The 23104-nt window shown below is 52.4% G+C and overlaps 12 protein-coding genes across 12 annotated transcripts; 7 read left to right on the top strand and 5 right to left on the bottom strand.

Moving 5' to 3' along the window:
• Positions 1-105: 105 nt before the first annotated feature.
• Positions 106-1035, top strand: HO173_011761 (uncharacterized protein; the record flags this gene model as incomplete). Its single annotated transcript, XM_037313640.1, has 1 exon — positions 106-1035. The coding sequence occupies one exon, from the start codon at positions 106-108 to the stop codon at positions 1033-1035; it is 930 nt and encodes a 309-aa protein (XP_037159557.1).
• A 376-nt stretch (positions 1036-1411) lies between these two features.
• HO173_011760 (uncharacterized protein) lies at positions 1412-2128 on the bottom strand (the record flags this gene model as incomplete). Its single annotated transcript, XM_037313639.1, has 1 exon — positions 1412-2128. The coding sequence occupies one exon, from the start codon at positions 2126-2128 to the stop codon at positions 1412-1414; it is 717 nt and encodes a 238-aa protein (XP_037159556.1).
• A 1579-nt stretch (positions 2129-3707) lies between these two features.
• HO173_011759 (uncharacterized protein) lies at positions 3708-4221 on the bottom strand (the record flags this gene model as incomplete). Its single annotated transcript, XM_037313638.1, has 2 exons — positions 3708-4031; positions 4102-4221. 2 exons carry the CDS (start codon positions 4219-4221, stop codon positions 3708-3710), a joined length of 444 nt encoding a protein of 147 aa, XP_037159555.1.
• Positions 4222-4696: 475 nt separating this feature from the next.
• On the bottom strand, positions 4697-5371 carry HO173_011758 (uncharacterized protein; the record flags this gene model as incomplete). The annotated part of the gene is made up of 2 exons (XM_037313637.1): positions 4697-5297; positions 5358-5371. 2 exons carry the CDS (start codon positions 5369-5371, stop codon positions 4697-4699), a joined length of 615 nt encoding a protein of 204 aa, XP_037159554.1.
• Positions 5372-6334: 963 nt separating this feature from the next.
• Positions 6335-6673, top strand: HO173_011757 (uncharacterized protein; the record flags this gene model as incomplete). The annotated part of the gene is made up of 3 exons (XM_037313636.1): positions 6335-6338; positions 6361-6563; positions 6620-6673. The coding sequence occupies 3 exons, from the start codon at positions 6335-6337 to the stop codon at positions 6671-6673; spliced, it is 261 nt and encodes an 86-aa protein (XP_037159553.1).
• A 517-nt stretch (positions 6674-7190) lies between these two features.
• On the top strand, positions 7191-8120 carry HO173_011756 (uncharacterized protein; the record flags this gene model as incomplete). Its single annotated transcript, XM_037313635.1, has 2 exons — positions 7191-7618; positions 7721-8120. 2 exons carry the CDS (start codon positions 7191-7193, stop codon positions 8118-8120), a joined length of 828 nt encoding a protein of 275 aa, XP_037159552.1.
• Positions 8121-8501: 381 nt separating this feature from the next.
• Positions 8502-9212, bottom strand: HO173_011755 (uncharacterized protein; the record flags this gene model as incomplete). The annotated part of the gene is made up of 3 exons (XM_037313634.1): positions 8502-8732; positions 8851-9072; positions 9174-9212. 3 exons carry the CDS (start codon positions 9210-9212, stop codon positions 8502-8504), a joined length of 492 nt encoding a protein of 163 aa, XP_037159551.1.
• Positions 9213-9987: 775 nt separating this feature from the next.
• On the bottom strand, positions 9988-10924 carry HO173_011754 (uncharacterized protein; the record flags this gene model as incomplete). The annotated part of the gene is made up of 2 exons (XM_037313633.1): positions 9988-10729; positions 10803-10924. The coding sequence occupies 2 exons, from the start codon at positions 10922-10924 to the stop codon at positions 9988-9990; spliced, it is 864 nt and encodes a 287-aa protein (XP_037159550.1).
• A 3840-nt stretch (positions 10925-14764) lies between these two features.
• On the top strand, positions 14765-16947 carry HO173_011753 (uncharacterized protein; the record flags this gene model as incomplete). The annotated part of the gene is made up of 7 exons (XM_037313632.1): positions 14765-14890; positions 14954-14976; positions 15030-15103; positions 15155-15281; positions 15339-16008; positions 16095-16759; positions 16872-16947. 7 exons carry the CDS (start codon positions 14765-14767, stop codon positions 16945-16947), a joined length of 1761 nt encoding a protein of 586 aa, XP_037159549.1.
• A 3060-nt stretch (positions 16948-20007) lies between these two features.
• On the top strand, positions 20008-20416 carry HO173_011752 (uncharacterized protein; the record flags this gene model as incomplete). Its single annotated transcript, XM_037313631.1, has 3 exons — positions 20008-20092; positions 20162-20256; positions 20315-20416. 3 exons carry the CDS (start codon positions 20008-20010, stop codon positions 20414-20416), a joined length of 282 nt encoding a protein of 93 aa, XP_037159548.1.
• Positions 20417-20645: 229 nt separating this feature from the next.
• On the top strand, positions 20646-21194 carry HO173_011751 (uncharacterized protein; the record flags this gene model as incomplete). Its single annotated transcript, XM_037313630.1, has 1 exon — positions 20646-21194. The coding sequence occupies one exon, from the start codon at positions 20646-20648 to the stop codon at positions 21192-21194; it is 549 nt and encodes a 182-aa protein (XP_037159547.1).
• Positions 21195-22157: 963 nt separating this feature from the next.
• On the top strand, positions 22158-23042 carry HO173_011750 (uncharacterized protein; the record flags this gene model as incomplete). Its single annotated transcript, XM_037313629.1, has 2 exons — positions 22158-22657; positions 22757-23042. 2 exons carry the CDS (start codon positions 22158-22160, stop codon positions 23040-23042), a joined length of 786 nt encoding a protein of 261 aa, XP_037159546.1.
• Between the last annotated feature and the right edge of the window lie 62 nt (positions 23043-23104).

The following is a 23104-nucleotide window of genomic DNA, read 5'->3' as shown; positions in this document are numbered from 1 at the left end:
ATGGCGTATTGGAAATCATACCTTGGTGGGTTCCAGGGCTTCGGGGATCAGTTCCACGTCGCTTCCGGTTACACGCCATACGAGACGACACGTCTCACGAAGATCATGCCCGTGAGAAGACGAGGATCTGCATTTGCTCTGTCGACAATGGCCCATGCGGCTTGGGCAATCTCCCTTGCGAATGTGTATCGGCATAATGATATCCTCTTCATGTCAGTCGCGTCAGGGCGTCGGATGCCGCGCGACAACCCTTTACCTGGAGTCGAATCGATCATGGGGCCACTCGTGGCTGGGACGTATCTCCGTCCCCGGCTCCGTGCTGATCAGGCAATCGAGGACCTACTGCGAGACACGCAGGACCACATGTTATCGACGATTCCATACCAGCGCGAAAGCCGCAGAGTCATAGCGGAGATTTTGGGTCCGCGGGCTATCTGTCTGTCAGCCTTAAACTGGCATCCTATGGGTAACGATATGCCGGCACGCGTCATTGACTTTGAGAATCCCGATGGATCTATAACGCGACTCGAAGGACGGCGCGATCTGCACACCCCCTTCACCATTCCAATCACGCTGGTCATTGATGTCTGGGAGCATCATGACCATCTCAGGATAATTGCCAAGTGGGACGAGAAGCTCTACGACAACGACCGTGTGGCCTTGATGCTGGATCAGCTGGCGGAGAACCTCGGTAGAATTGCCGCATCCAAAGTTCAACGTGTGGGGGATCTCTGGACGATGCGGGGTTTGTCGGGCAACGGGCCGGCAGATGATCGGGGGCTCGATGACAGAGACAGGTCTGTCCCGGCCCAAGAAGCCCTAGTCGACAGCTCTCCGCCCGGGACAGAAGTTGGAGACACGCTTGGCACAGGGGCCAAAGGAGATTCAGCCACCTTCACTCCTGGAACCACCGGTCAAGGCATCTCAGTCGAACACCCCTCCAACGACAACGCAAGTCCCAAAGTCGCGACACCAATCCTCGATATCCCTCACTCCGACTCAACCACCAACGTCTCCATCATCAACGGGGAGTAACTTCAGGGTGCTGGCGTGTCTAGAGAGAAAATCATTAGGATGGTGAGATATGGGTGGTTTAGTCATGCTATAGTCTAGTTCTTGTACTGCAGAATTTCGTAGACTGGTTCATCCCCGAACATGCCTCCAGATCTTAGAAAGCTGAATATTTGTTGTCGTCTAGAATGGGCAGGACATCGGGGCCAGATACGCCAAGCACTGTGAAGAGCCTCCTAAGGAGTTTGAGCCACGACCTGACAGACTTGTAAAATATACGCAAAGCTCACTTTTAGAACGGCGAGGAAAGCCTACCGGACAAGCAGACCTGCTCCGATAAGACGTATCCACAGCACCCTCCTCCTGCACCCATGCCCACAGAATCCTCTCTCAGACCCCCTCACACCACATCCACCGCCCCAGCCGCACTCCCATTCCTCCCCACCCCCACCCCATCCAAATCCGTCGTAACCACCCTCGTCCAAGCCCCCACATACACAAACCCCAACCCGGGCCCCAAACCCTGGAACCGATAAAACGGCTGCTGCGCCGTCGGCGCCGGCGGCGAAGACGGCCAGTAAAGCAGCACGCCCTCGCAGAGCCGGTAGAAGCCCCATTCGCGGGCGAGCCGCCACGCCTCGTCGAGGTCCAGGCGGACGTCCAGGTGCATGGCGCCCATGTCGGCGGGGACGTCGTCGGGGGAGAGGACGGGCGGGTCCCAGACGGACCAGACGGGGGTCATGTCGACGTGGAGGCTGCGGAAGGCGTGGTGGGTGGGACCGTCCCGGATGCTGAAGACGATGCGGACGCGGGTGAGGGAGGGGAGGGAGGCGGTGGGGCCGGTGGGGGAGGAGGCGCGGACGAAGCGGAAGGTCGCGGTGGGGTGTTTGGCGATTGTTTTCAGGACGGCGGAGGTGACGGTGTTGAGGAATGATGGGGTGTCGGTTTTGGTGGTGGTGGTGTTGTTGTGGGGGGGCGAGAGGGGGAGGTTTGAGGTGGTTGGGTGGAGATCAGGAGCTGGGGAGAGGCTTGGGGTGAGGAGGATGTTGGGGATGTTGCTTGCGGTGACGAGGAGGGTGATCGGAGGGAGGAATAGGAGGCTAAGGAGTGGATGCATGGCTTGCAGATGACATGCAGAGACTCGTGGATAGAGGGGTTCGTGCGACTGTGCAGTGTGAAGGACATGAAAACAGAAGTCGTGATGTCCGCAGGAACCTCTTTCCAATTGCGCGTGAATGAATACTTTTGCAATTAAGCGAGCACCGCCCAAGGCCGAGCAGTGGGGGAGAAAAACGCAAAGACCTACCCCGGATCCAGAGGTTTTGACTTTGAGAACGAGCGGCAATTACGGTTCGAAGACATTATTGGTTCCCATAAAAATTGGCTCAAGTCGCATCAGACATCGCGTAAAGATTTGGGAGTCCCAAGCAGTGCAAGCACCTAGAGGCGAACCCTGACAGCCACGGCTAAAGACTCCACTGCTCCTGCTCAGATGAACGATAGCCGAAGACTCAAGGTCCCCCAAATCTATAGCTTGAGATTCTGTGCACCTCGGACAATTCCCCAGTCTGTGCTCTGTCGATTGGATGCCGCAGCATACACGCAACGCGTTGAATACCAGCCTTATCTATGAGCTCCATTGGTCGAGATCAGTATCGACTTACTCGATGTCCTCCCATCCCAATCTTCCATAAAGCTTGTGCGCCACCATACAAGATTGCAGATATGTGTCCAGCTACTCTCTGACAGCGACGGACAACAAGTGCTGCATAAGGATTTTTCCGATGCCTTGTCGGTGATGGTCCGGAGAGACTGCTAGAGTATTAAAGTCTTGTAAACCCCCATCAGTTGAACTCACCTGACAAGGTTGCAACAAAAGATAGATGTCGATGGAGCTCACGAATATACCGCCTCCCCCTATCGTATGCACCCTTTGTTTCTGAAGCCTCCTAAAGACCGCTTGGTTGAACTGCGTCTTAAGCGGTGGCCGGAGACCCCTCGCGCTTCGGTCCCCCTGCTTCTCTATCACAGATCATGTGATGAAGCCTACGATCTCCCCCGTGGCTTCATCCAGAACCTCTTGCTCGGGTCCCCGTAGTCACTTTAATAGCAGGCCTGCCAACTCTGTTTGGAAAGGTTGAGGTCGTGGCCATGGAGAAAGATGAACCGTCAGAGATTATCAGTATCGAAGGCCAAGGCGAAGAGGCGGCCTAAGGTGGGGATGCATGTCGGAGGACGTGGTGGGCGCCAGGCAAACATTAGAACCCATGGCTCTCTATTACGGTCTCTAATGATATCTCTTTGGTATTTGATGTGGATGGAGATGATGACACATGAAGACAGGCAGAAAAGCGTTGAACTAGCAATAGGTCATGCGTTGTTGTCTGCGTTCCTTGAATATCCTGTACACTTTGCATTAAACTTGGCTGGCCTTTGAGGCTGGGTATCCTTTACCTGCTCAGAAAAAAGCAGAGTATTGTGAGACTGTATGGGAAGGTGATGAACCTGGGAGATTTTGACACAAGGAAAAGCGGTATAATACAGTAACATTCTAAAAGATTAGGCAATCAGCAGGAAACCAAATACAACTGCATGAGTGAAGCTTATGTGCCAGCACTGTAGATCCAAATTAAAAACAGTCCATCATGGCAGCAACAGATCAACGATGCCACAGCTCACAATACCCATTTCAAGAATCAACCCTGAGCTTCAGGTACACCAGGATTATCCGTGATCGCGTCCGGGTGACACTCAGCCGGCGCCAGACTCCTCCAAGGCCCACCATTCGCGCTCATGCTCAAGCACGTAAACTCGTTGACATCGCCCGTCAACGTATGTGTTGCAAAGTTACCACAGTTGGGGTCCGTGTAGACATTGAGACCGCAGTTGTCATCGCCGCCGAAATTGATGCCCACGGTATCGAAAGCGGAGTCGAACGGATAGCAGCCGGCAGCCGGAAAGCTGAGGGGTGTTTGGAGTTCTTTGCCTTCGCAGCTTGGGTGAGAGAAGATACCGATAGCCTATGCATCTATTTGAGACAAAGTCTTGCAGACGTGGGGCGAAAAAGGTTGGCTTCTGAAAAGCACTTACGGGATTGTGGGGGCCACTGTTGAGGTTGCTGCTAAGATCGCCACCGATGTTGGCATCGGCGGTGGGCAGGGCATGAGCGCCGGCGCTCAGAGCTGCAAGTATGACGGCGGAGAAGTGCATTATAATCTTCGTCGTCGAGTAAGAAAGGATAATACGATGGAAGGTGATGAGAGCGGATTAAAGTCTTATGGGCTTCCCGAGCACAATTATGGATGTCAAAGGGCCAAATGGGAGGGAAAAGGTGTGTATAAGGAATCGCGAAAGGAGGAAAGCCATCCTTAAAGGGGTTCAAACCAACATGAAACAATTGTTTCGTGACGGTTTCTCGACCTGAATCCGAAGCCATAACACGGATCAGAGATTGAAACAACATTGAAACGAAACTGGTCCTGAAACAGGGATGTGACGTGTTTAGCATCAGTCTGTACTTTGTTTTGCAATAAACTGTATCGCGCAGCGATACATCGTTACCTAGCATGCGGAGCCAGTGACCTTTAATCAGGGGCAAGATTCCACTCGGTCTGAAACAGATGCAGGAACAGCCATTTGGCGATGCTGGGGGTATATTTACGAACTGGCGCACGTGTGCCGGTGACTATTCCTCCGCCTCATTCACAATTCGTACGAAAGGCTCGTCGTGACTGTCTGTCAGGTACGTCAGAACGTATGTGATGAGGAGTCTTTCTACTTCCGATTCGACGAAGACCATAGTGTCTGCTCTTAGCTTCTCCAGCCTACGGAATCGTTTGAGAGAACCGACAAAGATTCTGCCAGCGAAGCGATTCCTGTGAGATAACTTTGCAATGTTAGTTATTGCCAAATCCAATACGACGAGGCTGTGGCTAGCGTAATTGAATAGAATATCAATGACTGCGCGAATGTCCCATTCTTCGTATCCAGGTCGAGATGCTCGACAAGAGCCCTCAGAGTTGTTCGGAAAGCCGTACTCATATTTGAATGTGTGTAGGTCCTTGATAGCGCAAAACAGAGTATCGAGATCGTTGTCGTTGATCATACTTTCTGTGACCTCGAGAGCAATCACGTTGGACTTTCGCGTTAGCAGATATTCATCTACTAGACCCTCGGCGTCCTGAAAACTATGCACATCTGCATCTTGGGTCAACCGTAATGACGGAAGACATGCCCATTGAGTAAGCAGTGTGAAGTCTGCGCGTCCCCCTTGCGTATTGTAGAAGCTGATGGTAACCACTTTGCTGAGTGCGTGACTCGCATGGGGCTCATTTCTGCTGGCTTACAAAGCTCGAATCATGTTTTTGATACTAAAATCAGTCACGCTCTGATCGCGGAACCTGATCGAGCGGAGATTTGGAAGATGTTTGAAGAGAAGATTAAGAAGTGCTACATGACTTTCCAGCTTTAGCACCTCGTCTATGGCTTTCGGGTTTCAACTTATAACTGTTAGAGCGATCACGCCCTACATTCGGGTACTTTGAAGCCGGATAGTATCGAGACTTCAAGAATCAATCCTGCGCAGTATTGGGCCATGAAGGCAGATTATGTGTAGCGGACAGAAGCAACATGCTGCTTGCCAAGGAAACGGACGGAAAGGCATCATCTAGGCAGTCGGTGTGGCAACATTGTCTTGCTATTCTCGCTCAACCACCGAATTTGATTGTCTTGCGGAAAACGGACCGGTAAAGACGAGTATCGTTCGGGAGATCAACCCGTGAGTAATCAAGCTGTATGGAACACACGCCTTTGAGAAATACGGCACGGAATTGTTCATCACTATGAGGCACTAGTGAAGACTGCGAGCAAAGGGGTAGGGACCACTCAAGCTCCTAGCGCTAGAAAGAAAAAGAGGATTGTTCACCATTACTGCTGGAGCTAGTCGTGCACATGTACATCGGCATGGGCGAGTGCCGCCTTCTGTGCCGAGACTGCATTTCCACTCTCGAAAGTCAACTTCTTCAGCTTGGCCAACCTCCGTGGTAGTCGCTTAGATATGGGTTCAGTGGTTGAAAGGTCCCTTGCGGTCGTCAAGAGGGGCGTCATCTGCTCAATAGATGCCGGCAATGAGACCTCCGGTCGATGTACTTGACCGACTGTATTGATCGCATCGTGGATATATCTATCAACAAGGTTCTTGCGTTCTTTGGCCGAAGTGCGGAGTGGTGATTTCCCTTGCATACGTTCATCTGGCGTGGAGTCTCGAACTCTTCATCAACCGCCTTGAAGGTATTCTCCTCCTGGGAAGATTCGATGAAGGGCAATGTGTCAGCTGACAGCTTGTCCAAGACCCTGAAGCTCCTAAGATCGCCCGGGACAAAGACCTGGCCAGCGTTGAGGCTGCCATGGCGTACCTCGGTATTCGAAATCCTGGAGACTGGCCTGAGACCCCAAGGCTCTATCCGATCATCGAGCAGCACATCTTGGAGCGCAAAGGTCCGATGCGAAGAGGGGAGATCCTGGGGGCTATCCTGGCGAGTCTCGCTGCAGAGGTTGACACCCTCCGAGATGCAGTGTGCTTTTGGTCTCTGATGTTCTTCGAGCACAGGCTAAGGTTCTCCATGCTCTGGTAAAAGGTCTCGTGGAGGATCTGAAACGATGATCTGTTAGGAACTTTGAGGAGCTATATTGTCTTATCTGACAGGCATCCTATCACCAGCATCCCAAAAGAGAGAGAGAAAATAATAGTTGATTGACCATGTGGGTAAAAATTCGATTTCTCAGGCGAATGTACTTGGCATTGTTACCTATGTGTGGATATATGTGTTCCACAAATTTTCCCTTCTACCTAGAGTCTCAGCTCATGTTCTTTGACGGTGACCTTCACCGCCCATGAAGTGAGTGTGGCTCCACTTATACGTCGCTGCCACTCTTGGTGTGGCCCGAGCACGCCCGTAATCAGCCTTACGGATACTAGCTCGGAAATGATCACAGTTGGATCGTTTCGGATATTTGCAGTCCCCTGCGGCGCATTCAATATCGATGTACATCACGACCGAACAACCCCCAAGAATGGAGCCAGCCGCCCCAGCCTCGCCCTCATCTCCTATACCTGCGACCCGTGATCCGATTCCCCAGGCCTCGCCTTCTCCAGTCCCCTCTCCTCCACCGCCGCCACCATGAGGCCCACAACCCTCCTTCCCCCAGCTCTCCTCCTGCTCATCCACTCCGCCTCCGCCACCTTCTCCCTCAACGACACCGGTCCCTACTGGTCCTACACCGCGCGGCAACTATCCCCCACCACGGACCGGAAATGCTTGACGGCCTACTCGGCCCCGATCGCCTGCACGGAAACCCTCCTCGGCCTCGTGACCTCTCTGCGCCCGGGTTTCCAACCCACACGGGACGACCTCTCGTCCCTGTGTACGCTGGGCTGTAAGAGCGCGCTTGAAGATTACGTGCAGAATGTGGGCTCGGCATGCGGGGCGAAAGGGGATCTGGCCACGCAGCAGGCGGTCAAGTCGGGGAAAAACAACACGTACGTGCACGTGTGGGTTGTGGGGCAAATGTTCGAATACACCTATGCGCAATCGTGCGCGAAAGACGGGTACGCCCTCCCTCCTTCCTGGCCCCACAGATCCTCAACCTGGAGAAGAAGAAGAAGAAGAAAAGAAGAAGAAAAAGAAGAAAAAAAGCTAACCGCCCCCAGAACCAACAACTTCTGCCCCCTAACCTCCACCACCCTCCCCTCCGCCGCCGCCAACTGCTCCTCCCCCTGCTCCGTCGCCTTCTACACCAACGCCCACGACTTCGCGCCCGCGTCGCAGAAGCAGTTCCAGGACTCGTACCTCGCGACGCAGACGGCGTACTGGATCAAGCGGTTCAACCTGGGCTACAGGGCCCTGGTGGCCTGCGGGGAAGCGGTCGGGAACGCCAATCGGACGGGGAGCGCGGGGGCGGCGACGGGGGTGGGGTTGGGGGCGCGGGGGTGGGGTTGCGGCGGTGGTTACGGCGACGACGGGTTCGCCTGCTGGGACAAGTGCGGGTTCGGCGGCGACGGTGACGGTGGCGGAGAGTGGGAGGAGTGGTGGGAGTGTGCTGGAGGTTGACGTGAAGACTGCGATAGCGCTGGGCGTTCTGGGCTTGGTTGCCGCCGCCGTTTTGTCATGAGCAGCGGCGGTGGAAATCCTCAATCCTCACACACAAATACAGTTGCATGCAGATAGATGGATATATACCCAGCAATCGGTTCCCGTATTTTCGCAACGAGAAGATTTCGATTCGGGCCGTGTTTCAATTAGATATACCACCTCCAGGTGCCGTAACACTCCCCGCCGTGCTCAAGCCGTGTGCGAAAAGCTCCTCCCCTCCTTCCTCGCTTCAATCCCTCGCATGTCCATCCACCCATTACCTCCCCCCCTCCCCTCCTCCCCTCTTCCCCCAAACCCCTCCCCTCCTCCCCTCCTCCCATCCCCATCCCATCGCCCCCCCTACTTCCCCCCCCTCCTCCAAGCCAAAAGACTCAGCGCGCACGAGGCGGCAAAGGCCGCGAACGCGAACCAGATGAAAGCGGTATCGGCCTGGGCCTCGCGGCAGCGGTTGCCGAGGTTGACGCCCGGGGCGGTGTTGCCGGCGTGGTCGACGCCGCCGTTGGTGATGACGTTGTGGGCGGTGTAGGAGGCGCGGGAGCAGGAGTGGGCGCCGAGTTTGGCGGCGTAGGCCTGGGCGGGGGCGGGGCCGTGTTAGCGGTTTGCCTCGCGGGCGCGGGAGGCGAGAGAGGGGAAGGGAGGTAGGGAGGCAGGGAGGAGGGGATGGAAGAAGGAAAAGGAAAAAACCCACGACGCCGCCCGCAAAGGCGAAGAGGACGCTCAGCGCGTCGAGGGCCGCCATGACGACGCCGCCGAGGGCGGAGACGAAGGAGGCGGCGAGGCCGACGGCCGCGACGACGAGGAGCCAGATGCCGAGGAAGACGTTGTAGTTGGTGGCCGAGGGGGCGCCGCCGTAGGCCTGGGAGGCGACGAGGTGGCCCGAGAGGCCGAGGACGAGGATGCCGAAGAAGATCTGGCGGGGGGGGGGGTAGTTTGTTGTTGTTGTTGTTTTTGTTGGGGGTTTGGGAGGGATGGGAGGGGAGGGAGAGAGGGAGAGAGGGAGGGAGTACGTACCTCGAGGCCGCGGAGGGCCATGTTGGGTATCGAGGACATGGTGGGCGGGATCTGACGGGTTCGGCGACAGGTGAGGGTGAGAGGTGCAGGTGCAGGTGCAGGTAGGAGTGAAGTGAAGAGAAGAGAAGAGAAGATGAGTTATGGGACACGGATGGTAGGTAGTCTGTAGGTAGAGTAACAATAATGTTTGTTCGAGAGTCAAAAAAATTCCAACACCGTTTCCAGCCCCCTTCGGCGGGAAGGGGAGATTGGGGCTGGTGAAAGCGCTAGGCTGCAAACGGCGCAATGCGACGCGCCAAGCGCGTTTTAGCTCTGGGTGGTACGATACTTTCGTGTAAGTAACTTGGGGAAAGGATGGTTTACTACAGGTATGACGTGAGATGAAAGATGGTTCGGGATGGATATGAGTAGGGGAAGATGATGTGCTGGCCCCGGGAGTGTCTAGTTGGCGTGTTCATTATGTAAAGAAACCTCTTTCACTCAAGTCATGTCTGATTAAGCTAGCAACTATAGGCGAGCTCTCGATACGGCTCTTGTCCAATGATTGCACGCTGCTGTTTGAAACTCTTGGTGTTGTTTACCCTTCTGATTGTATGGCCCCGGTATTCATCACTAAGCTTTGGCTCTGCCCACGAGCTCTCCGTAGCCAATCCCACCCAGAACCCTCTGACAGCATTGAGCGAGCCCACCTACGCACAGTCCGTGCCTGGGTCCTAAGAAGTTGTACGGCAAGCGAGTGCCGAGCAGTGAGACGCTGTGCTAGTACTGGAAGCCGCGTCGTTCCTTCAGAGCTTTCCAAGGCCGGTGTGGATTGTCAATAGGTCCTGGTGCGGATCGTTGTCTTGCTCGTCTGCGGATTCTTCGATTCCAAAAACTTCTGGACGGCAAGAATCAATCCATCACCACATTTTCTATCTGCGACAAGTTCGCAGGTATCTAGCGTCCCTACGAAAGGGACCAGATACTGTACCCAGCTCTGTTCATGAATTGCATCCAAATAGCTTTGGTGACAAGGCCATCTGAGTCCTGAAAAGAATGAACCAGAGAAGATGTCAATTGTAAGCTGCTTCAGCTCTAGATTCTGGCGCATATAGGTGCATGCCGCCTTGAGAAACATGCCGCCTGCACTATCTGATAAGTCATCTGAGATACGGAGACAGAGACGAATCTTTTTGATGAGGCTTCGAGAAACCTGAGGCCGGTCTTTGAGGAACGATATGATAAGCGAGTGGTGGGGAAAGAAGAAGCAATTCTCGGAGTAGAAAACTTGGCGTGCCTCTGAGTAGGTTTGTCGATCCAGCGACAAGATAGCCGGGCGTATGTTCCGGGAGCAAACACGATACGTCCCCAAGTCTCCAAAACGCGATGGGTCGGTAGCGACAAGCGCACTTCTGATTGTTCGCAGGATTTCCCATCCAGGCCATGAAGAGCCTTCCTTTACTGATATAGTGTTCTCAGGAGCGTGTAAGAGGTATCGATAGATTCGAACTCGCAACTCGGCTGGTAGGTTGAGGAATGGAAAGGTGGGTAATGTATCTTCGTCCTTGTTGCCAGATCTGCAGCTTCATTAGAAAAGGGGCAATGTTATTGGGACATAGTATCATGGGGCACAGTCAAGTGGACACTCACGCGAGGCTTGCTGAAGCATGGCTCTCATTGTCCATCGACCTGGGAATGACACTTCGACTGCTTAATTCGAGGGCAGAGGTGCGAGTAGCATTGGCAATGGAGATCTCGGTGAAATCAGACATTGCTGAGTAGAAAGTAGCCTGAGTGTAGTAGCCTCTCCCTGTGTTGTTTGAATGGATCTATCGTTGATGGAGGAATCGAAAATTCCGATGCAACGAAGAGGTGAGAAAGTATTGAGTTTGGGCTATGTGATGTCGCTATATTCCAAACGGAGATCGTCGTGAGGTGAAGGGTGGTTGATAGCACTAACGCTGACTTTCTTGACGTCTTTCTGGCGTCGGAAGACTACCCGAAAGAAGTCGATGTGAGGTGGTGTCGGTGTGGTTGGCGCAGTGCTGCTAAAATGCCAGCGATGCCGAGAAGGGTCCCACGGACACTAGTCTCCATATAGAGCTAGCGCTAATGTTCCCTTCCCTTCTGTGTAGGCGAAACAAACACCAACTGCAAAATGAATCTCGTTGAAGACGATCAGCGTAGCCTAGCACTCCGCTTTTGGAAAGAAACAAGTCTGAATCTGCGGTGCCCCTGGGCTGGATCTTTTTCGATTGGCTTTGGAGATCATCGGATGCCCCTCATAAAACTCCAATCCTTGGCCCGGTTCCTCTCCCTGGCTTCAATGCTCGGGGGATCTTTCAATTCTCTAGACGACCAGAACCTACAATTTGAACTCTCGACAGGAAGACGCTCGCTTTGTACTGGTTTGTCATCCGGTCATCTCCTCACAACTCCACAAGACCTTCCAGCACTCACATTCAGCAAAATTGAGCATGGCTTCTAGCATGAGGGAAACCGAGTACCGTATACATGCAAGTTCCATCGCTGGGGGCGAACATCGAGAAGCACCAGCTTTGAGTGAAGAGCTGGTGGGTAGAGGCATTGAGGAAAATGAGGATACCCGGCTACATCTCTCATCGTCAAGGGCAACCATGCGACGGGTAATGCCACAATACCGGATGGCGCAGGGAGTATGAGCAGTGCCTGTATCGCCGCGTCGATGAGGCTTTGGAAAGGAAAAGGTGGAAAGGAGACACAGGAAGGCGCCGTACCGCGAGATCTGTGCCAACAATGGATATCGACGCAGACTTCTCGGGGGCGCTCACGGAACATCACATGCAATTATTAGCCAGAAAAAGCCATTTGAAAGAGAGGGGATGCCCCCCGAGCAAGTAGCTGCATAAGGGAATGGGTGGTAGTGATGGCTTGGAAGACACCATCAGTTCGAAGCCACCTAGATTTTCTCCTCTTCTGTATAGCCAAATTTCGCCATGAAGAGGCCGTGTGTACCGAGCGAAGAGCTCGATAATAGCGACCCATCACTTCTGACACCTTGACCAATGTGATGCGGTCAGACCTTCGAGTACGGCACGGACGTTGCGCCGATGCCTTACGCATATCTTGCATTGCGCACATGCACGGGGACAAAGCCCTCATCTGCATGGAGAAGACATTATCTTATTTCGTTCACGGAAATCTCAATTCCCAAGATCGACAAGCCTTCCGTGGTTGAGCTTTTGAAGCCCACTGTCCGGCGCAGTGCCAACTAGTGATGTGATTTTGACTTTACAGTAATTACACTTTACAGTAATTACAAGTGTAATTACTGTAAGACACATGAGCCTGACGGTCACGCTAGTAGGGCGCTAGTAGGTACTTAATATTTGGCCTGAAAGCCTCCTATTGGGAGGTACCATTTCCGAATAATGTAGTGTAAGATTCGAATATTTGATGCAAAATTTGCAGCTGGTAAGCATAGCCGAAGCCCCTGAAGGAGGACGAGACTCGATGAAGGCATTCCAGACCGTCTGGTCTCTTGTATTGCTTGGTCCATGACGAGGCATGCTTGGTAGAAGGCCCAATGGTGAAAGGATGACTGTAAAAAGGTGGATTTGAATAGAGAAGGCAAAATTTCTCCGCAGAGAATTGCCAAGACCATGGATTTGACCAATCAGAAGGCTTACATAAGGATTACTAAGTATTTTACATGATTTACACGCTGTCACGCAGTTTTTGCCTTACATTACTGTAATTACTGTAAGGCACATGGCCTTACATGTAAAATCACATCCCTAGTGCCAACCGGTGGCTTTGAAGCTCCCTGCGTAATGATGGTTGGCAAAAGCACTGGGATTGCAGCGCGAACAACACTCCAGCCAACCAGGGGCCCCTGTCGGTCGTTATATGGTTGGTGGCCCGGATATGGCAGCATACACGGTTGTGCTGAGCCTCCGACGCACAGGAAAAAGGTCCGAAAAAGCGGGAAGCGGGAGGCGGGGCAATTTTCGGATCAAAACGTGCCAAGTGCCAAGTGCCAAGTCCAACGATTTCGCTTCCACAAGTTCCAGCGGCCGGGTCTGCCCTGGCCCCTCGGTCGCTTTCTCTTGTGGGCTTACGCCTCATGATTCATGACTTTTACTGAGCGTCTTTTGCTGTGGAGGTGTGAAGTTGGAAAGCAGCGATTGGAAGAGTGTCATTGGTGCCTTGAAATGCTCCGAACAGTTTGTACGAGGCTACTGTTGGACCAGGACCCCCTGCCTGCCTGTGTGAGCCTGCGTTGGAAATTCTCTCGCAGCAACTGTCATTAGTACCCAAACTTCAAAAACCGTTTGTGGTAAAAGTAGGATCCACTTGGGCGATTGGAAAGAAGCTTTTCCTTATCACCTGCGCATCCAGAGTAGGTGCACTGGTTTTGATGCGCAAACGAGACAGTACCGTAGGGTGGCTAGCTGGCACCTCCTCCTTCTTAATGAGGAAGTTGAAGGGACTATTTCCTCATGCAGAAGGAAATGAAGGGAACACATGAGGACTGGGGAAGACTACGGTATCAGCTATTCAGGGACGGGGATAAAACAGGAGAATGGAGAATGGAGAATGATGGCCATTAATTCATCATAGCGTCGAAGCCAATATGGGGGGAAACAATAGCGCTCCAATCAATCTAAGCGACATTTTCATGAGTGTACTTTAGACGCTAGGGTACAGCCAGCAGGCCACAGCGGACCTAAGCCCGGCCCGGAAAGAAGCCGAAAGAAAGTCAGCCGAAGGGCCAATTATGAGGGGCACTAGGGAAGCACTAATGGGAAGGAGGAAGGGTAAGTAGGACTAGATGACTGATGGCCAAAACACCAGGCAATTCAGGATTCTAGAGTCAGGGACCCCTGCATCGCCATGCAGCTGCCATGCGACACGGGGCAAGTACTCATACCTAGCACAAATAATTATCCGCTTATCTTGCCAAGTACCTTACTCACTTTGAGCTTCTTCTTTTTAGCTTCTTCTTCATCCTGTTGATCCCAGGATGAAGGATGGAGCGCTTCCTCCCAAAATGATCCACTTGACACTCGGGCTCATGACACAAACAACCCCTGCTGACATGTTACTGGTCCGGTAAGAAAGGGAAAGGAAAGATAAGGAAAAATTTAGGGAAATTCAAGAGATGAAGATGCTAATTAAGTACGTGTCAATCTTACACACTACCTGACTACCCATCTTCTTTACCCCTGAGTCGTTTCCTGAATGGCGCGTCTCATTGGACCTCGATTACGTCCCGTGTGGAAGCTAACCGCACTTGCATCTCAGGCCAGTCAAGCCATCCATCTCAATTTTCGCTAATGGCCCGCAACTCTGCTGAATTGCTCCCGTCCTCCACTCCTCCTCACTGCCTCACTTTTCTTCCTTCCTTCACTACGACGCACACCATCGTTGACATCCCCTCTTTCCCTTTTCATTTCCTTCCCTCACCTAGGCAGTATTCGCAAAGGCGGCTGCTGTGACCGGAGAATGTGATAGCAACAACGGAATGAAAACACACTGTAGGTCGAAAATTTCTCCGAAAACGCAGCTTCCTTCAAAAATCAACAGCTAACCGTGCAAACTCCTCTACAGAACACCGAGCACATCCGGATATGCCTTCCTCCGAGGTCAATTTCAAGATCCAGGATGAAGGGCGTCTGGCAGAATTGGGATACACGCAGGAGTTGAGGCGAGAATGGAGTCTGTTGCACAACTTCGGCGCATCCTTTTCCATCATTGTGAGCGAACACTCCACCAGCAATACACCAACGCACCTTTGCTAATGCTTGCTCACCCTTCAGAGTGTGGTGACCGGGATCACGACGTACGAAAAACACTACATTGCCTGCCGTGGAAATTGAACTGACCATGTTCAAGTCTCTTCGCCTATGGCCTCAACACAGGTGGGCCCGGCGTCATGACCGTTGGGTGGATCATCGTCAGCATGTTCAGTATGAACGAACCATTCTGTCATGCCTGCTCCTGGACTGACCACCCGGTAGCACTCATCATTGGCGCCTGCATGGCCGAGATCCTCTCCTCAATCCCTACCTCCGGCGGCCCCTACTTCTGGGCCTACATGCTCGCTCCCCAACACAATGCCCCCTTCTTCGCCTGGATCACTGGCTGGTAAGAAGCCACCGCCTCCACAGTGCTCATCCCCATCGTTGACCCGATTTCGTGTAGGTTCAACCTTCTGGGACAGATAGCGGTCACCACCGGGATAGACTTCGGGTTGGCAAACCTAATCTCCACCACGGCCCAAGTCAGTAATGGTTACCACGCTTCGTCCGGGAAGACTTTGGGCATACTCGCGGTGGTGCTGGTGTCGCATGTCCTCATCAACCTGTTCAGTGTGCGCACTTTACGGTACATGATCTACACCTCCATTGTCTTGAATACCCTGGGGGTGTCATGTCTGGCCATCGCAGTCCTTGCAAAGGCACCGACGCACCAATCTGCAAAGTTCGTCTTTTCCACCTTCTACGATGGCACGGGATTGCCGGGTCAGGACGGGTGGAGCATACGAGCGTCTCCGGCATATGTGGCCGCCGTCGGAGTCCTGATGTCGCAGTACACCATTTTGGGCTTTGATGCTTCAGCCCATCTGTGTGAGGAGACGAGGAAAGCCGTCAGGGATGCTCCGTTGGGGTTGCTTTCGGCGATTGCAGGGTCGTCTGTGATTGGATTCTTTTTGATCGTCGCTCTGCTATTTTCGATTCAGGACTTCCAGGCTGTCAGAACCAGCCCGCTACCAGTGTTGAAAATCTTGATGGATGCATGTGGTGAAGGAGGTGGATTGGTGCTCATGGTCCTGATCATGCTTTGCGTCTGGCACTGCGGTCTTTTCAGCCTGGTCCGTAACCCACCCTTTCCCTCTCACACTCACGCAACCCCGTGCCCCAATAACGGAACTCAACTGCGCCGCACTAACACTGCCAGACGTCCAACTCCCGCATGATGTTCGCCTTCGCCCGTGACGGCGGCATTCCGCACCGACTGCACATCATCGACCGCGGCTTCCACTCCCCGATCCGCACCGTCCTCTTCGGCGCCGGCTGTTCCTTCCTCCTCGCTCTCCCGTCCCTCGGCTCCACCGTCGCGTTCGACGGCACGACTTCCATCGCCACGATCGGCCTCTACCTATCCTACGGCATCCCCATCGCCATGGGCCTCGCGTACCCACGCAATTTCAAACGCGGGCCGTTCAACCTCGGCTCCGCATCCAAGCCCCTCGCCACCGTCGCCTGTCTCTGGATTGCCTTCATCACTATCGTGTTCTGCCTGCCGGCGGAAAACCCGGTTACGCAACAGACGCTCAACTACACGCCCGTGGCCCTGGCGGTGGTAGGCGTCTTCGCCTTCGGCTCGTGGTTCCTATGGGCGAGACATTGGTTCACGGGGCGGTGTAGGCATCATTGCAGGATCTGCATTCGGCAGTTGGACTTCCTGGGCGAGGAGATGGTGTACAGATCCGACACCGTGGACAGCGATGGCCATCAACGGCTGAAGAGTAACGAGGGCACCAACGACGGCTTTCAGCCCAGTGATCCCGATTTCAGGAAAAGAGGGGAAAGTAGAGGCGGGTTGAAGAAGGCGGGTGATCAGTAAGTGCATCCTTTCTCCGTGCTTACCCATTTATCCATCACTCCATTCATTCAATCAACCATGGCATCGCCACCACCGACGCAAGGGCTAACGAGCGGTACGTCCGAACAGGAAAATCTCCGTCGGGAGGGAATTCGAAGTCTACTCCGCTCCCGCGAGAGAATACGAAGAAGTGGGCGAAATGTAACATAACATAAATGGAAATCAACTTAAATCAAATCAAATCAAATCAAACCATCGGCGGCGATTGGAACCGGGGATGTATGTACAGGGTTCATGTATCCATGGGGACGTGAAGTGAGTGAGTGAGTGAGTGAGGGTTGGTAGGTAGCTGTAGGAGTAGGAGTAGAGTACGAGGGACTCGTTGGAGTTGATATGATACCCATGCATGTATTCAGTCATCTATTTATCTATCTATCTATCTTTCTAGGAAAGGAAGTAGGAAAGAAAGGAAGGAAGGAAAGAAGGGAAGAAGGGAAGAACGGAAGAAGGGAAGAACGGAAGAACGGAAGAAAAATGGAAAAATGGAAAGAAGGAAATCAAGAAGGAAAGAAGGGAAAAAGGAAAGAAAGAAGAAGGAAAGAAGGAGAGAAGGAAAGAAAGAAAGAAAGAAGGAAAGAAAAGATATTCAATCCACTCATGCACACGACCAGGATTGAATTCTTCACTCGATATCACCCATTCGCCATTCGCTACTTCCCATTTCCTATTTCCCAATCTCAAATGTCAATCTCAAATCTCAAGTTTTGCCTCTGCGTCTAATTCAGGACGGGTGTGGGCGGCTGCGTCTTTTGTTGTATATCTATCTACGCATCTATCTTGTTAGGGTTAGGGTTACCTATTCTTATTATTCTTATCATTCTTATTATTATTATTATTATTATTATTATATCTATCTACCCATCTATCTACTCATCATATTCATCTCATCACCATCATCACCATCGGGATTGAAGCTTATAATACTATTGTGTTGAAAGACTACCAAGTGTCTCCGTTCCGTTCACGCACTCGCTACCGTCCGACCGGACTGAGGAGGGGAGGAAGGAGGTAGGTTGGGCGGTTTAAAGAAGATTAGGTAAGTGCAGGGCGTGCCCGGGCTGAGAGTGAGAGGGTGTGAGAGTGCGAGTGCGAGTGGGACTTTTGACGGCCTGGGCGGTTGTGTGGGTGGGGGATTATGGATGATGGGATGGGGTAGGTTGGTAGGTTGGTAGGAGGGTGAGGGGGGAGGGTTGTGTGTTTGGAGAGTTGGAGAGGTTGGTGAGTTTAGGATTGGTGCATGGGTGGGTATAGAGCGGGCTTTGAAATGAGGCAGGTGGGTGGGTTGGGTGGGCGAAAAAACCCCAAATCCGGGTACCGGTTCTACCACCGACGTGAGGGCTACGGGCAGAACGATCGAGGGGGGCCAAGTCATCAAACAACAACAACAACAACGACAGTGCGAAGGATGTGGAAAAGCTTCTACTCATGCGTGGGCGAGCGTGGATGGGATCGGATCGAGCGAATCCGTTTCTCACAAACGTGGAAGTGCCCACTTATTCTGATCACTAGCCGGTGGACAGCACCGGTGAAGCCCTAACCCTACTCTCGGGAGGTGACCCTACAGCGGAACTGTGCATGAATTGAACTGTGCATGAATTGAGCTCTGGGGACTTTTTATCACTCGGACGTGATAGGGGCAATAGGCCCGAAGCTGGAAATCGAGGTGCGTGCCGGAACACTTCCACCCAAGCGCAAACCCTTTCAGGCGGGAGATGTTGGGGCTGGCAGGTGCAGGATTTCCGGTGCCGATCTCTGTAAGGTAGGTAGTTGGTGACTCGCCAATGTCAGTGGTTGCGGGCTGGGGTGAGATGTGTAGGAGGGGCGGGCTGTGGGGTTTATATGGTGGGTAGACGCTTAGGCAAGGATGAAGGGAGGGAGGGAGGGTTTGATCTGGTCTGACTGACTGACGGCAATGGATGTCTGAGCTAGCTCTGCGAGAACGACTGCTGACGGGGAAGGAGCTGAGTGCGTGGCTGTGTGATGTATGTATGTATGTATGTATGTATGTTTGTATGTATATGAAGCGAGGAAGGGACTATCTGTGTTGTTATGAGAGTACGAAGTCCGTTAATGAAGTGATTAGCGCTAGGTATGTGCTGGTGTGGTGTCGAGTGTTTATTCGAGATTTTATGGGGTGGGTGGGGAGATGAGGCGACGGAGAAGGGATGCAACGTGAAGAAAGGAATCAGGTGAAAGAGTAGTCATTATCCCATAATCGCACAACGATACGGTAGGTCTTTCTGTTCTTCCGATTTTCTGGACATCTGTGAGATTAGTAGATGCGTCTATGGGTAATACGTACGCACTGACGCGGCTCGTCTGGACAGAGCTACACAAGCCGTGCCACCTACTGTTGTATGGACCTCAGCACCATGCCGCGTTGCTGCCAAAATATGTAGGCCTGTAGCCTCGTCCGCGCGGATGGTATGGATTCCGGGATGCACGCCGGGATGGAGAGGAGAGCGATGAGGTTCGGCTCGATATCCAATCGTCAGTCATTAGGGTTGGTTGCAACTGGCTATTCTGCCTCTGCCTGCAATTTACCGAATCAACGTGCTGTCATTACTGTCTTCGCTCGATATGATTTTGCAAATGTGAATATGGATGGCCTTAACTCGGAGTTAGAGGTCGGGGAGGTTTCAAAAAGGCCTGCACACGAGAAATCCCCTTATTTTACTCTTTAAAATAACTCCACAATATTATCTTTACAAAATATATTTTGCGGTGAGAATTTATTGTTTCTGATGTAATCTTTGACATACGTAACGAAATCCTTTGTTTTGGGCACTCGTATGACAAGTTGTGGTAGATTTGTAGATTTGGGGGTGTGCAGGCTTTTTTGAAACCCCCATTATAGGGTCCACGATTACCTTACAGATCAATACCTGTACTGGTAAGACGGGACTAAAGTTTATGGTATTACTCGGTAAGGAATCATTTGTTTTGGGTGTGAGATAGCACGTTAGAACTTGTTCGAGGGTTAAGGCCTGAAAAGTTACCGGATTGTGGAATAACACCTCAGGCTATGGTTTGCTCTAACGCCGAACGGGTGCACCGTTACTTAACTACAACAGACGGAATATTTCTTTCTTTCAAAACAAGTCCATCTTATATATACTTACTTACGCACTTAATCCTATCCAATCTAACTCTAACGTGCTGCCGATCGATCAGCGTTTAACAATAATAACAACAGCGCACCGCAATGGCTGCACAACTTCCCACGCGCCAATTGGGCAAGGATGGGCCGTGGGTTAGTGCGTTGGGGTATGGGGCTATGGGGCTGAGTTGTAGGGAATTACCGCGTCCGATTTCTCCGATATGAGAATGGGCGAGCTAATGATATGATGCATGAGTAGCTACGCTCTACGGCGATGCTGGAGACGAGGAAGAGCGGTTAGCGTTTCTGGATAAGGTGTTTGAGATGGGCTGTACGTTCTGGGATACTGCTGAGGTATGAATCGGGATTGAATGTTTGCTATGTTCGAGAGTCGTAAGCTGATCTGGTGTAGGGCTATGGGGACAACGAAGAGCTGATTGGGAAGTGGTTCAAAAGGACTGGAAAGCGTGATCAGGTATGCTCTACCTTCGTTCTAAATCTTGAGAGTATGTGATGCTGAGAGAGGGATAAGGTATTTCTGGCAACCAAATTCGCAGTCAAGGGCTTAGCAGACGGTACACGCATTTTCTCCAATGAGCCGGAGTACATACGAAAAGCCATCGATAGTGGTACTGGTTCGTATCTCCCTCTTCCCCCAATCCAAGCCTTTTCCCATCCAGCACTGACAACCCTCCAGCCACCGTTTCGACGGCAAAGTCCCCGTCGAAACCATCGTCTCTACCATGGCCTCCGCCGTCCACTCGGGCAAAGTGCGCTACCTCGGCCTTTCGGAATGCTCCTCCACCACCCTCCGCCGCGCCATGACCATCCACCCCATCCACGCCGTCCAAATCGAATACTCCCCCTTCACCCTCGACATCGAAAACGCCTCCGGCACAAACCTGCTCGCCACGTGTCGCGAGCTGGGCGTAGCGACCGTAGCCTACAGCCCGCTCGGCCGGGGGGTGCTTACAGGCCAGTACAAAAGCGCCGAGGACTTCGGGCCGGGCGATTGGAGGCGTAACATGCCTCGATTCTCGGCGGAGAATTTCCCCAAGAATCTCGAGCTCGTTGACAAGCTTTCCGCCATCGCGAAGATGAAAGGTTGTACGACGGGGCAATTAACGCTGGCGTGGTTGATGGAGCAGGGGCCGGATGTGATTCCGATTCCGGGGACGAAGAAGGCGAAGTATCTTGAGGAGAATTTGGGGAGTTTGCGGGTGGTGTTGAGTGAGGGGGAGGGTGGAATTCAGCAACTCAGCCCTGTTATGCTTGGCATGAACTATAAGTAGCAGTACTCCTCCATAGAAAAACAACAAGCCGTCATCAATTTCATCAGGAGGCAGGGGAGATTAGGGAGGCGGTGGAGGGTTATATAACGAGTGGGGATCGGTATCCGGGGGTTATGGCGAAGGTTTGTTTTGGAGATACGCCGGAGCTGGAGGGGAGAGAAGGAGGGGGGTAGTGAAAATGAGGGATGAGGCTGTTGCTACTGCTTGCCTTCGATACAAAAAGTCGGCTGCAGAGCCTTGGGCGGCATTGCCGTAGGGCTGACCTGCTATACTTCCTGCTCTCTTTCAACCATCCTTCATGACCATCATACATATCGTTTTAACAGAACAAGTCCTTTCAGCACGAGGAGAAGATTTATGCGTTCGTGTTTATCAGATGTTATTGACCAATCGTATCGTCTAGATGCGAGGTCGTGCCAAGCCTCGCGGATATTATATTCCCAATACAACGATTGGTGAGGATGAGCGCAGCCTTGCCATGCGCAGCACCGCGGTCAAAAGTCTCCGCCACTCTCTCCATCTCAGACTCCGCGCATCACCAGAGATCGTGTGCTACCTACGCGCTTCGAAGCGAGAAGTGGAAGAAGAAACAAGTTCACGGTGCTGCATCGCGATTGGACGATGCGAGATGCAAGCTCTATGTAGCCTCATGCACGGTGATCGCCGAGCCACCGTAGCAGGGCGCAGGAAGAACAGCCTCATTCTCTGCAACGACTATATGGTCTCGGAGAACCCCGCCATGTCGGTATATCACTGCTGACCTCTCTTCCAACCTACCCCTTCCATCCAATTATTATGTCTCCGCCCATCCCATGACCATCAATCTATCAATGTGATCTTCAGAGCGTTGGAAAGAAAATACATGCCCTGGCGGCGCATTTTCATTAATATAATGAACATTTCCAGCTCATATCGCGACTTCTCGTCTCGTGCTTTAGCTTCTAAGCATATCCCTTGCCCAATATGCCCTATACGAGGAACAGTGGCCCTACGAGTGCAAATGATCCTTCAAGCGGAACTGAGAATGATCCTAACGGCGGCCATTGCGGCCAAGCCTTGGGCTTCTCATCCAGTTCTTCCCACACTTACGGTACTCCCAATTACTATCTTCAACAGCAATCCACCAGTGGATACCTATACCCACATGGGCATCAAACCCTCAGGCCTCCTCCTCTCAACGCTGGCTATCACTCCAGGGACAACTCTAAGAAGCGCTCCTCTTCTCACGGCACTAGCAATTCTGGCTATGCTACCAGAGTCCCTTCAGTGGCTAGCCCACAACCACAACAGAGCTATCCAGTCCAGACCTACCCAGTCCAAAGCTATCCAGTCCAAAGTTACCCAGTCCACAGCTATGTTCCCAGTCGCCAGCTGGGCCCACAGAAAGCAGACCGTCCTGGTATTGAGGTCGTTCATACTGCTCATGTAAGCTCTTCAAAATACGTGAAGGAGCGAAAGCTCAGGTAGGATACTACTCTCTTCGTTGGTGCACTCAGTGGGAAGCATTGCCTCTCCACCCTACATCTCTGACAATTTTCTGCATTCGCTGACATCTTATTCAGCACCCCAATTCCTTCATCGCCTTCCGAGTACCCCTGCCTATACCCAGACTGCGGCCACATAAGTTCTCGAGCTCACGATCTTAAAAGTCATATGGTTGTGCACTTTCCCCCTGCACCAGACGAGCTACTTGATTGTAAGTACGAGTGGTGCGGGCGTATTGGATCACACGGTTTCAAGAGAAAATACGATCTTGAAGAGCATATGAGGAAGGTACATTTCAAAGAGACTAACCTTCTCCCAGTATCCTATACCCACGATTGGATCACACGGTTTCAAGAGAAATGACCATCTTAAAGAGCATATGAGGAAGGTACATCAAAAAGAGTCTGAGTGCCCTAGAGCGAGTA

The sequence above is a fragment of the Letharia columbiana genome (assembly GCF_014066305.1).
Source record: "Letharia columbiana isolate WasteWater2 chromosome Unknown Sc0000066_s0, whole genome shotgun sequence".
In the NCBI taxonomy this organism is placed as follows: domain Eukaryota; kingdom Fungi; phylum Ascomycota; class Lecanoromycetes; order Lecanorales; family Parmeliaceae; genus Letharia; species Letharia columbiana.
This window is presented reverse-complemented; position numbering and strand designations above follow the sequence as displayed.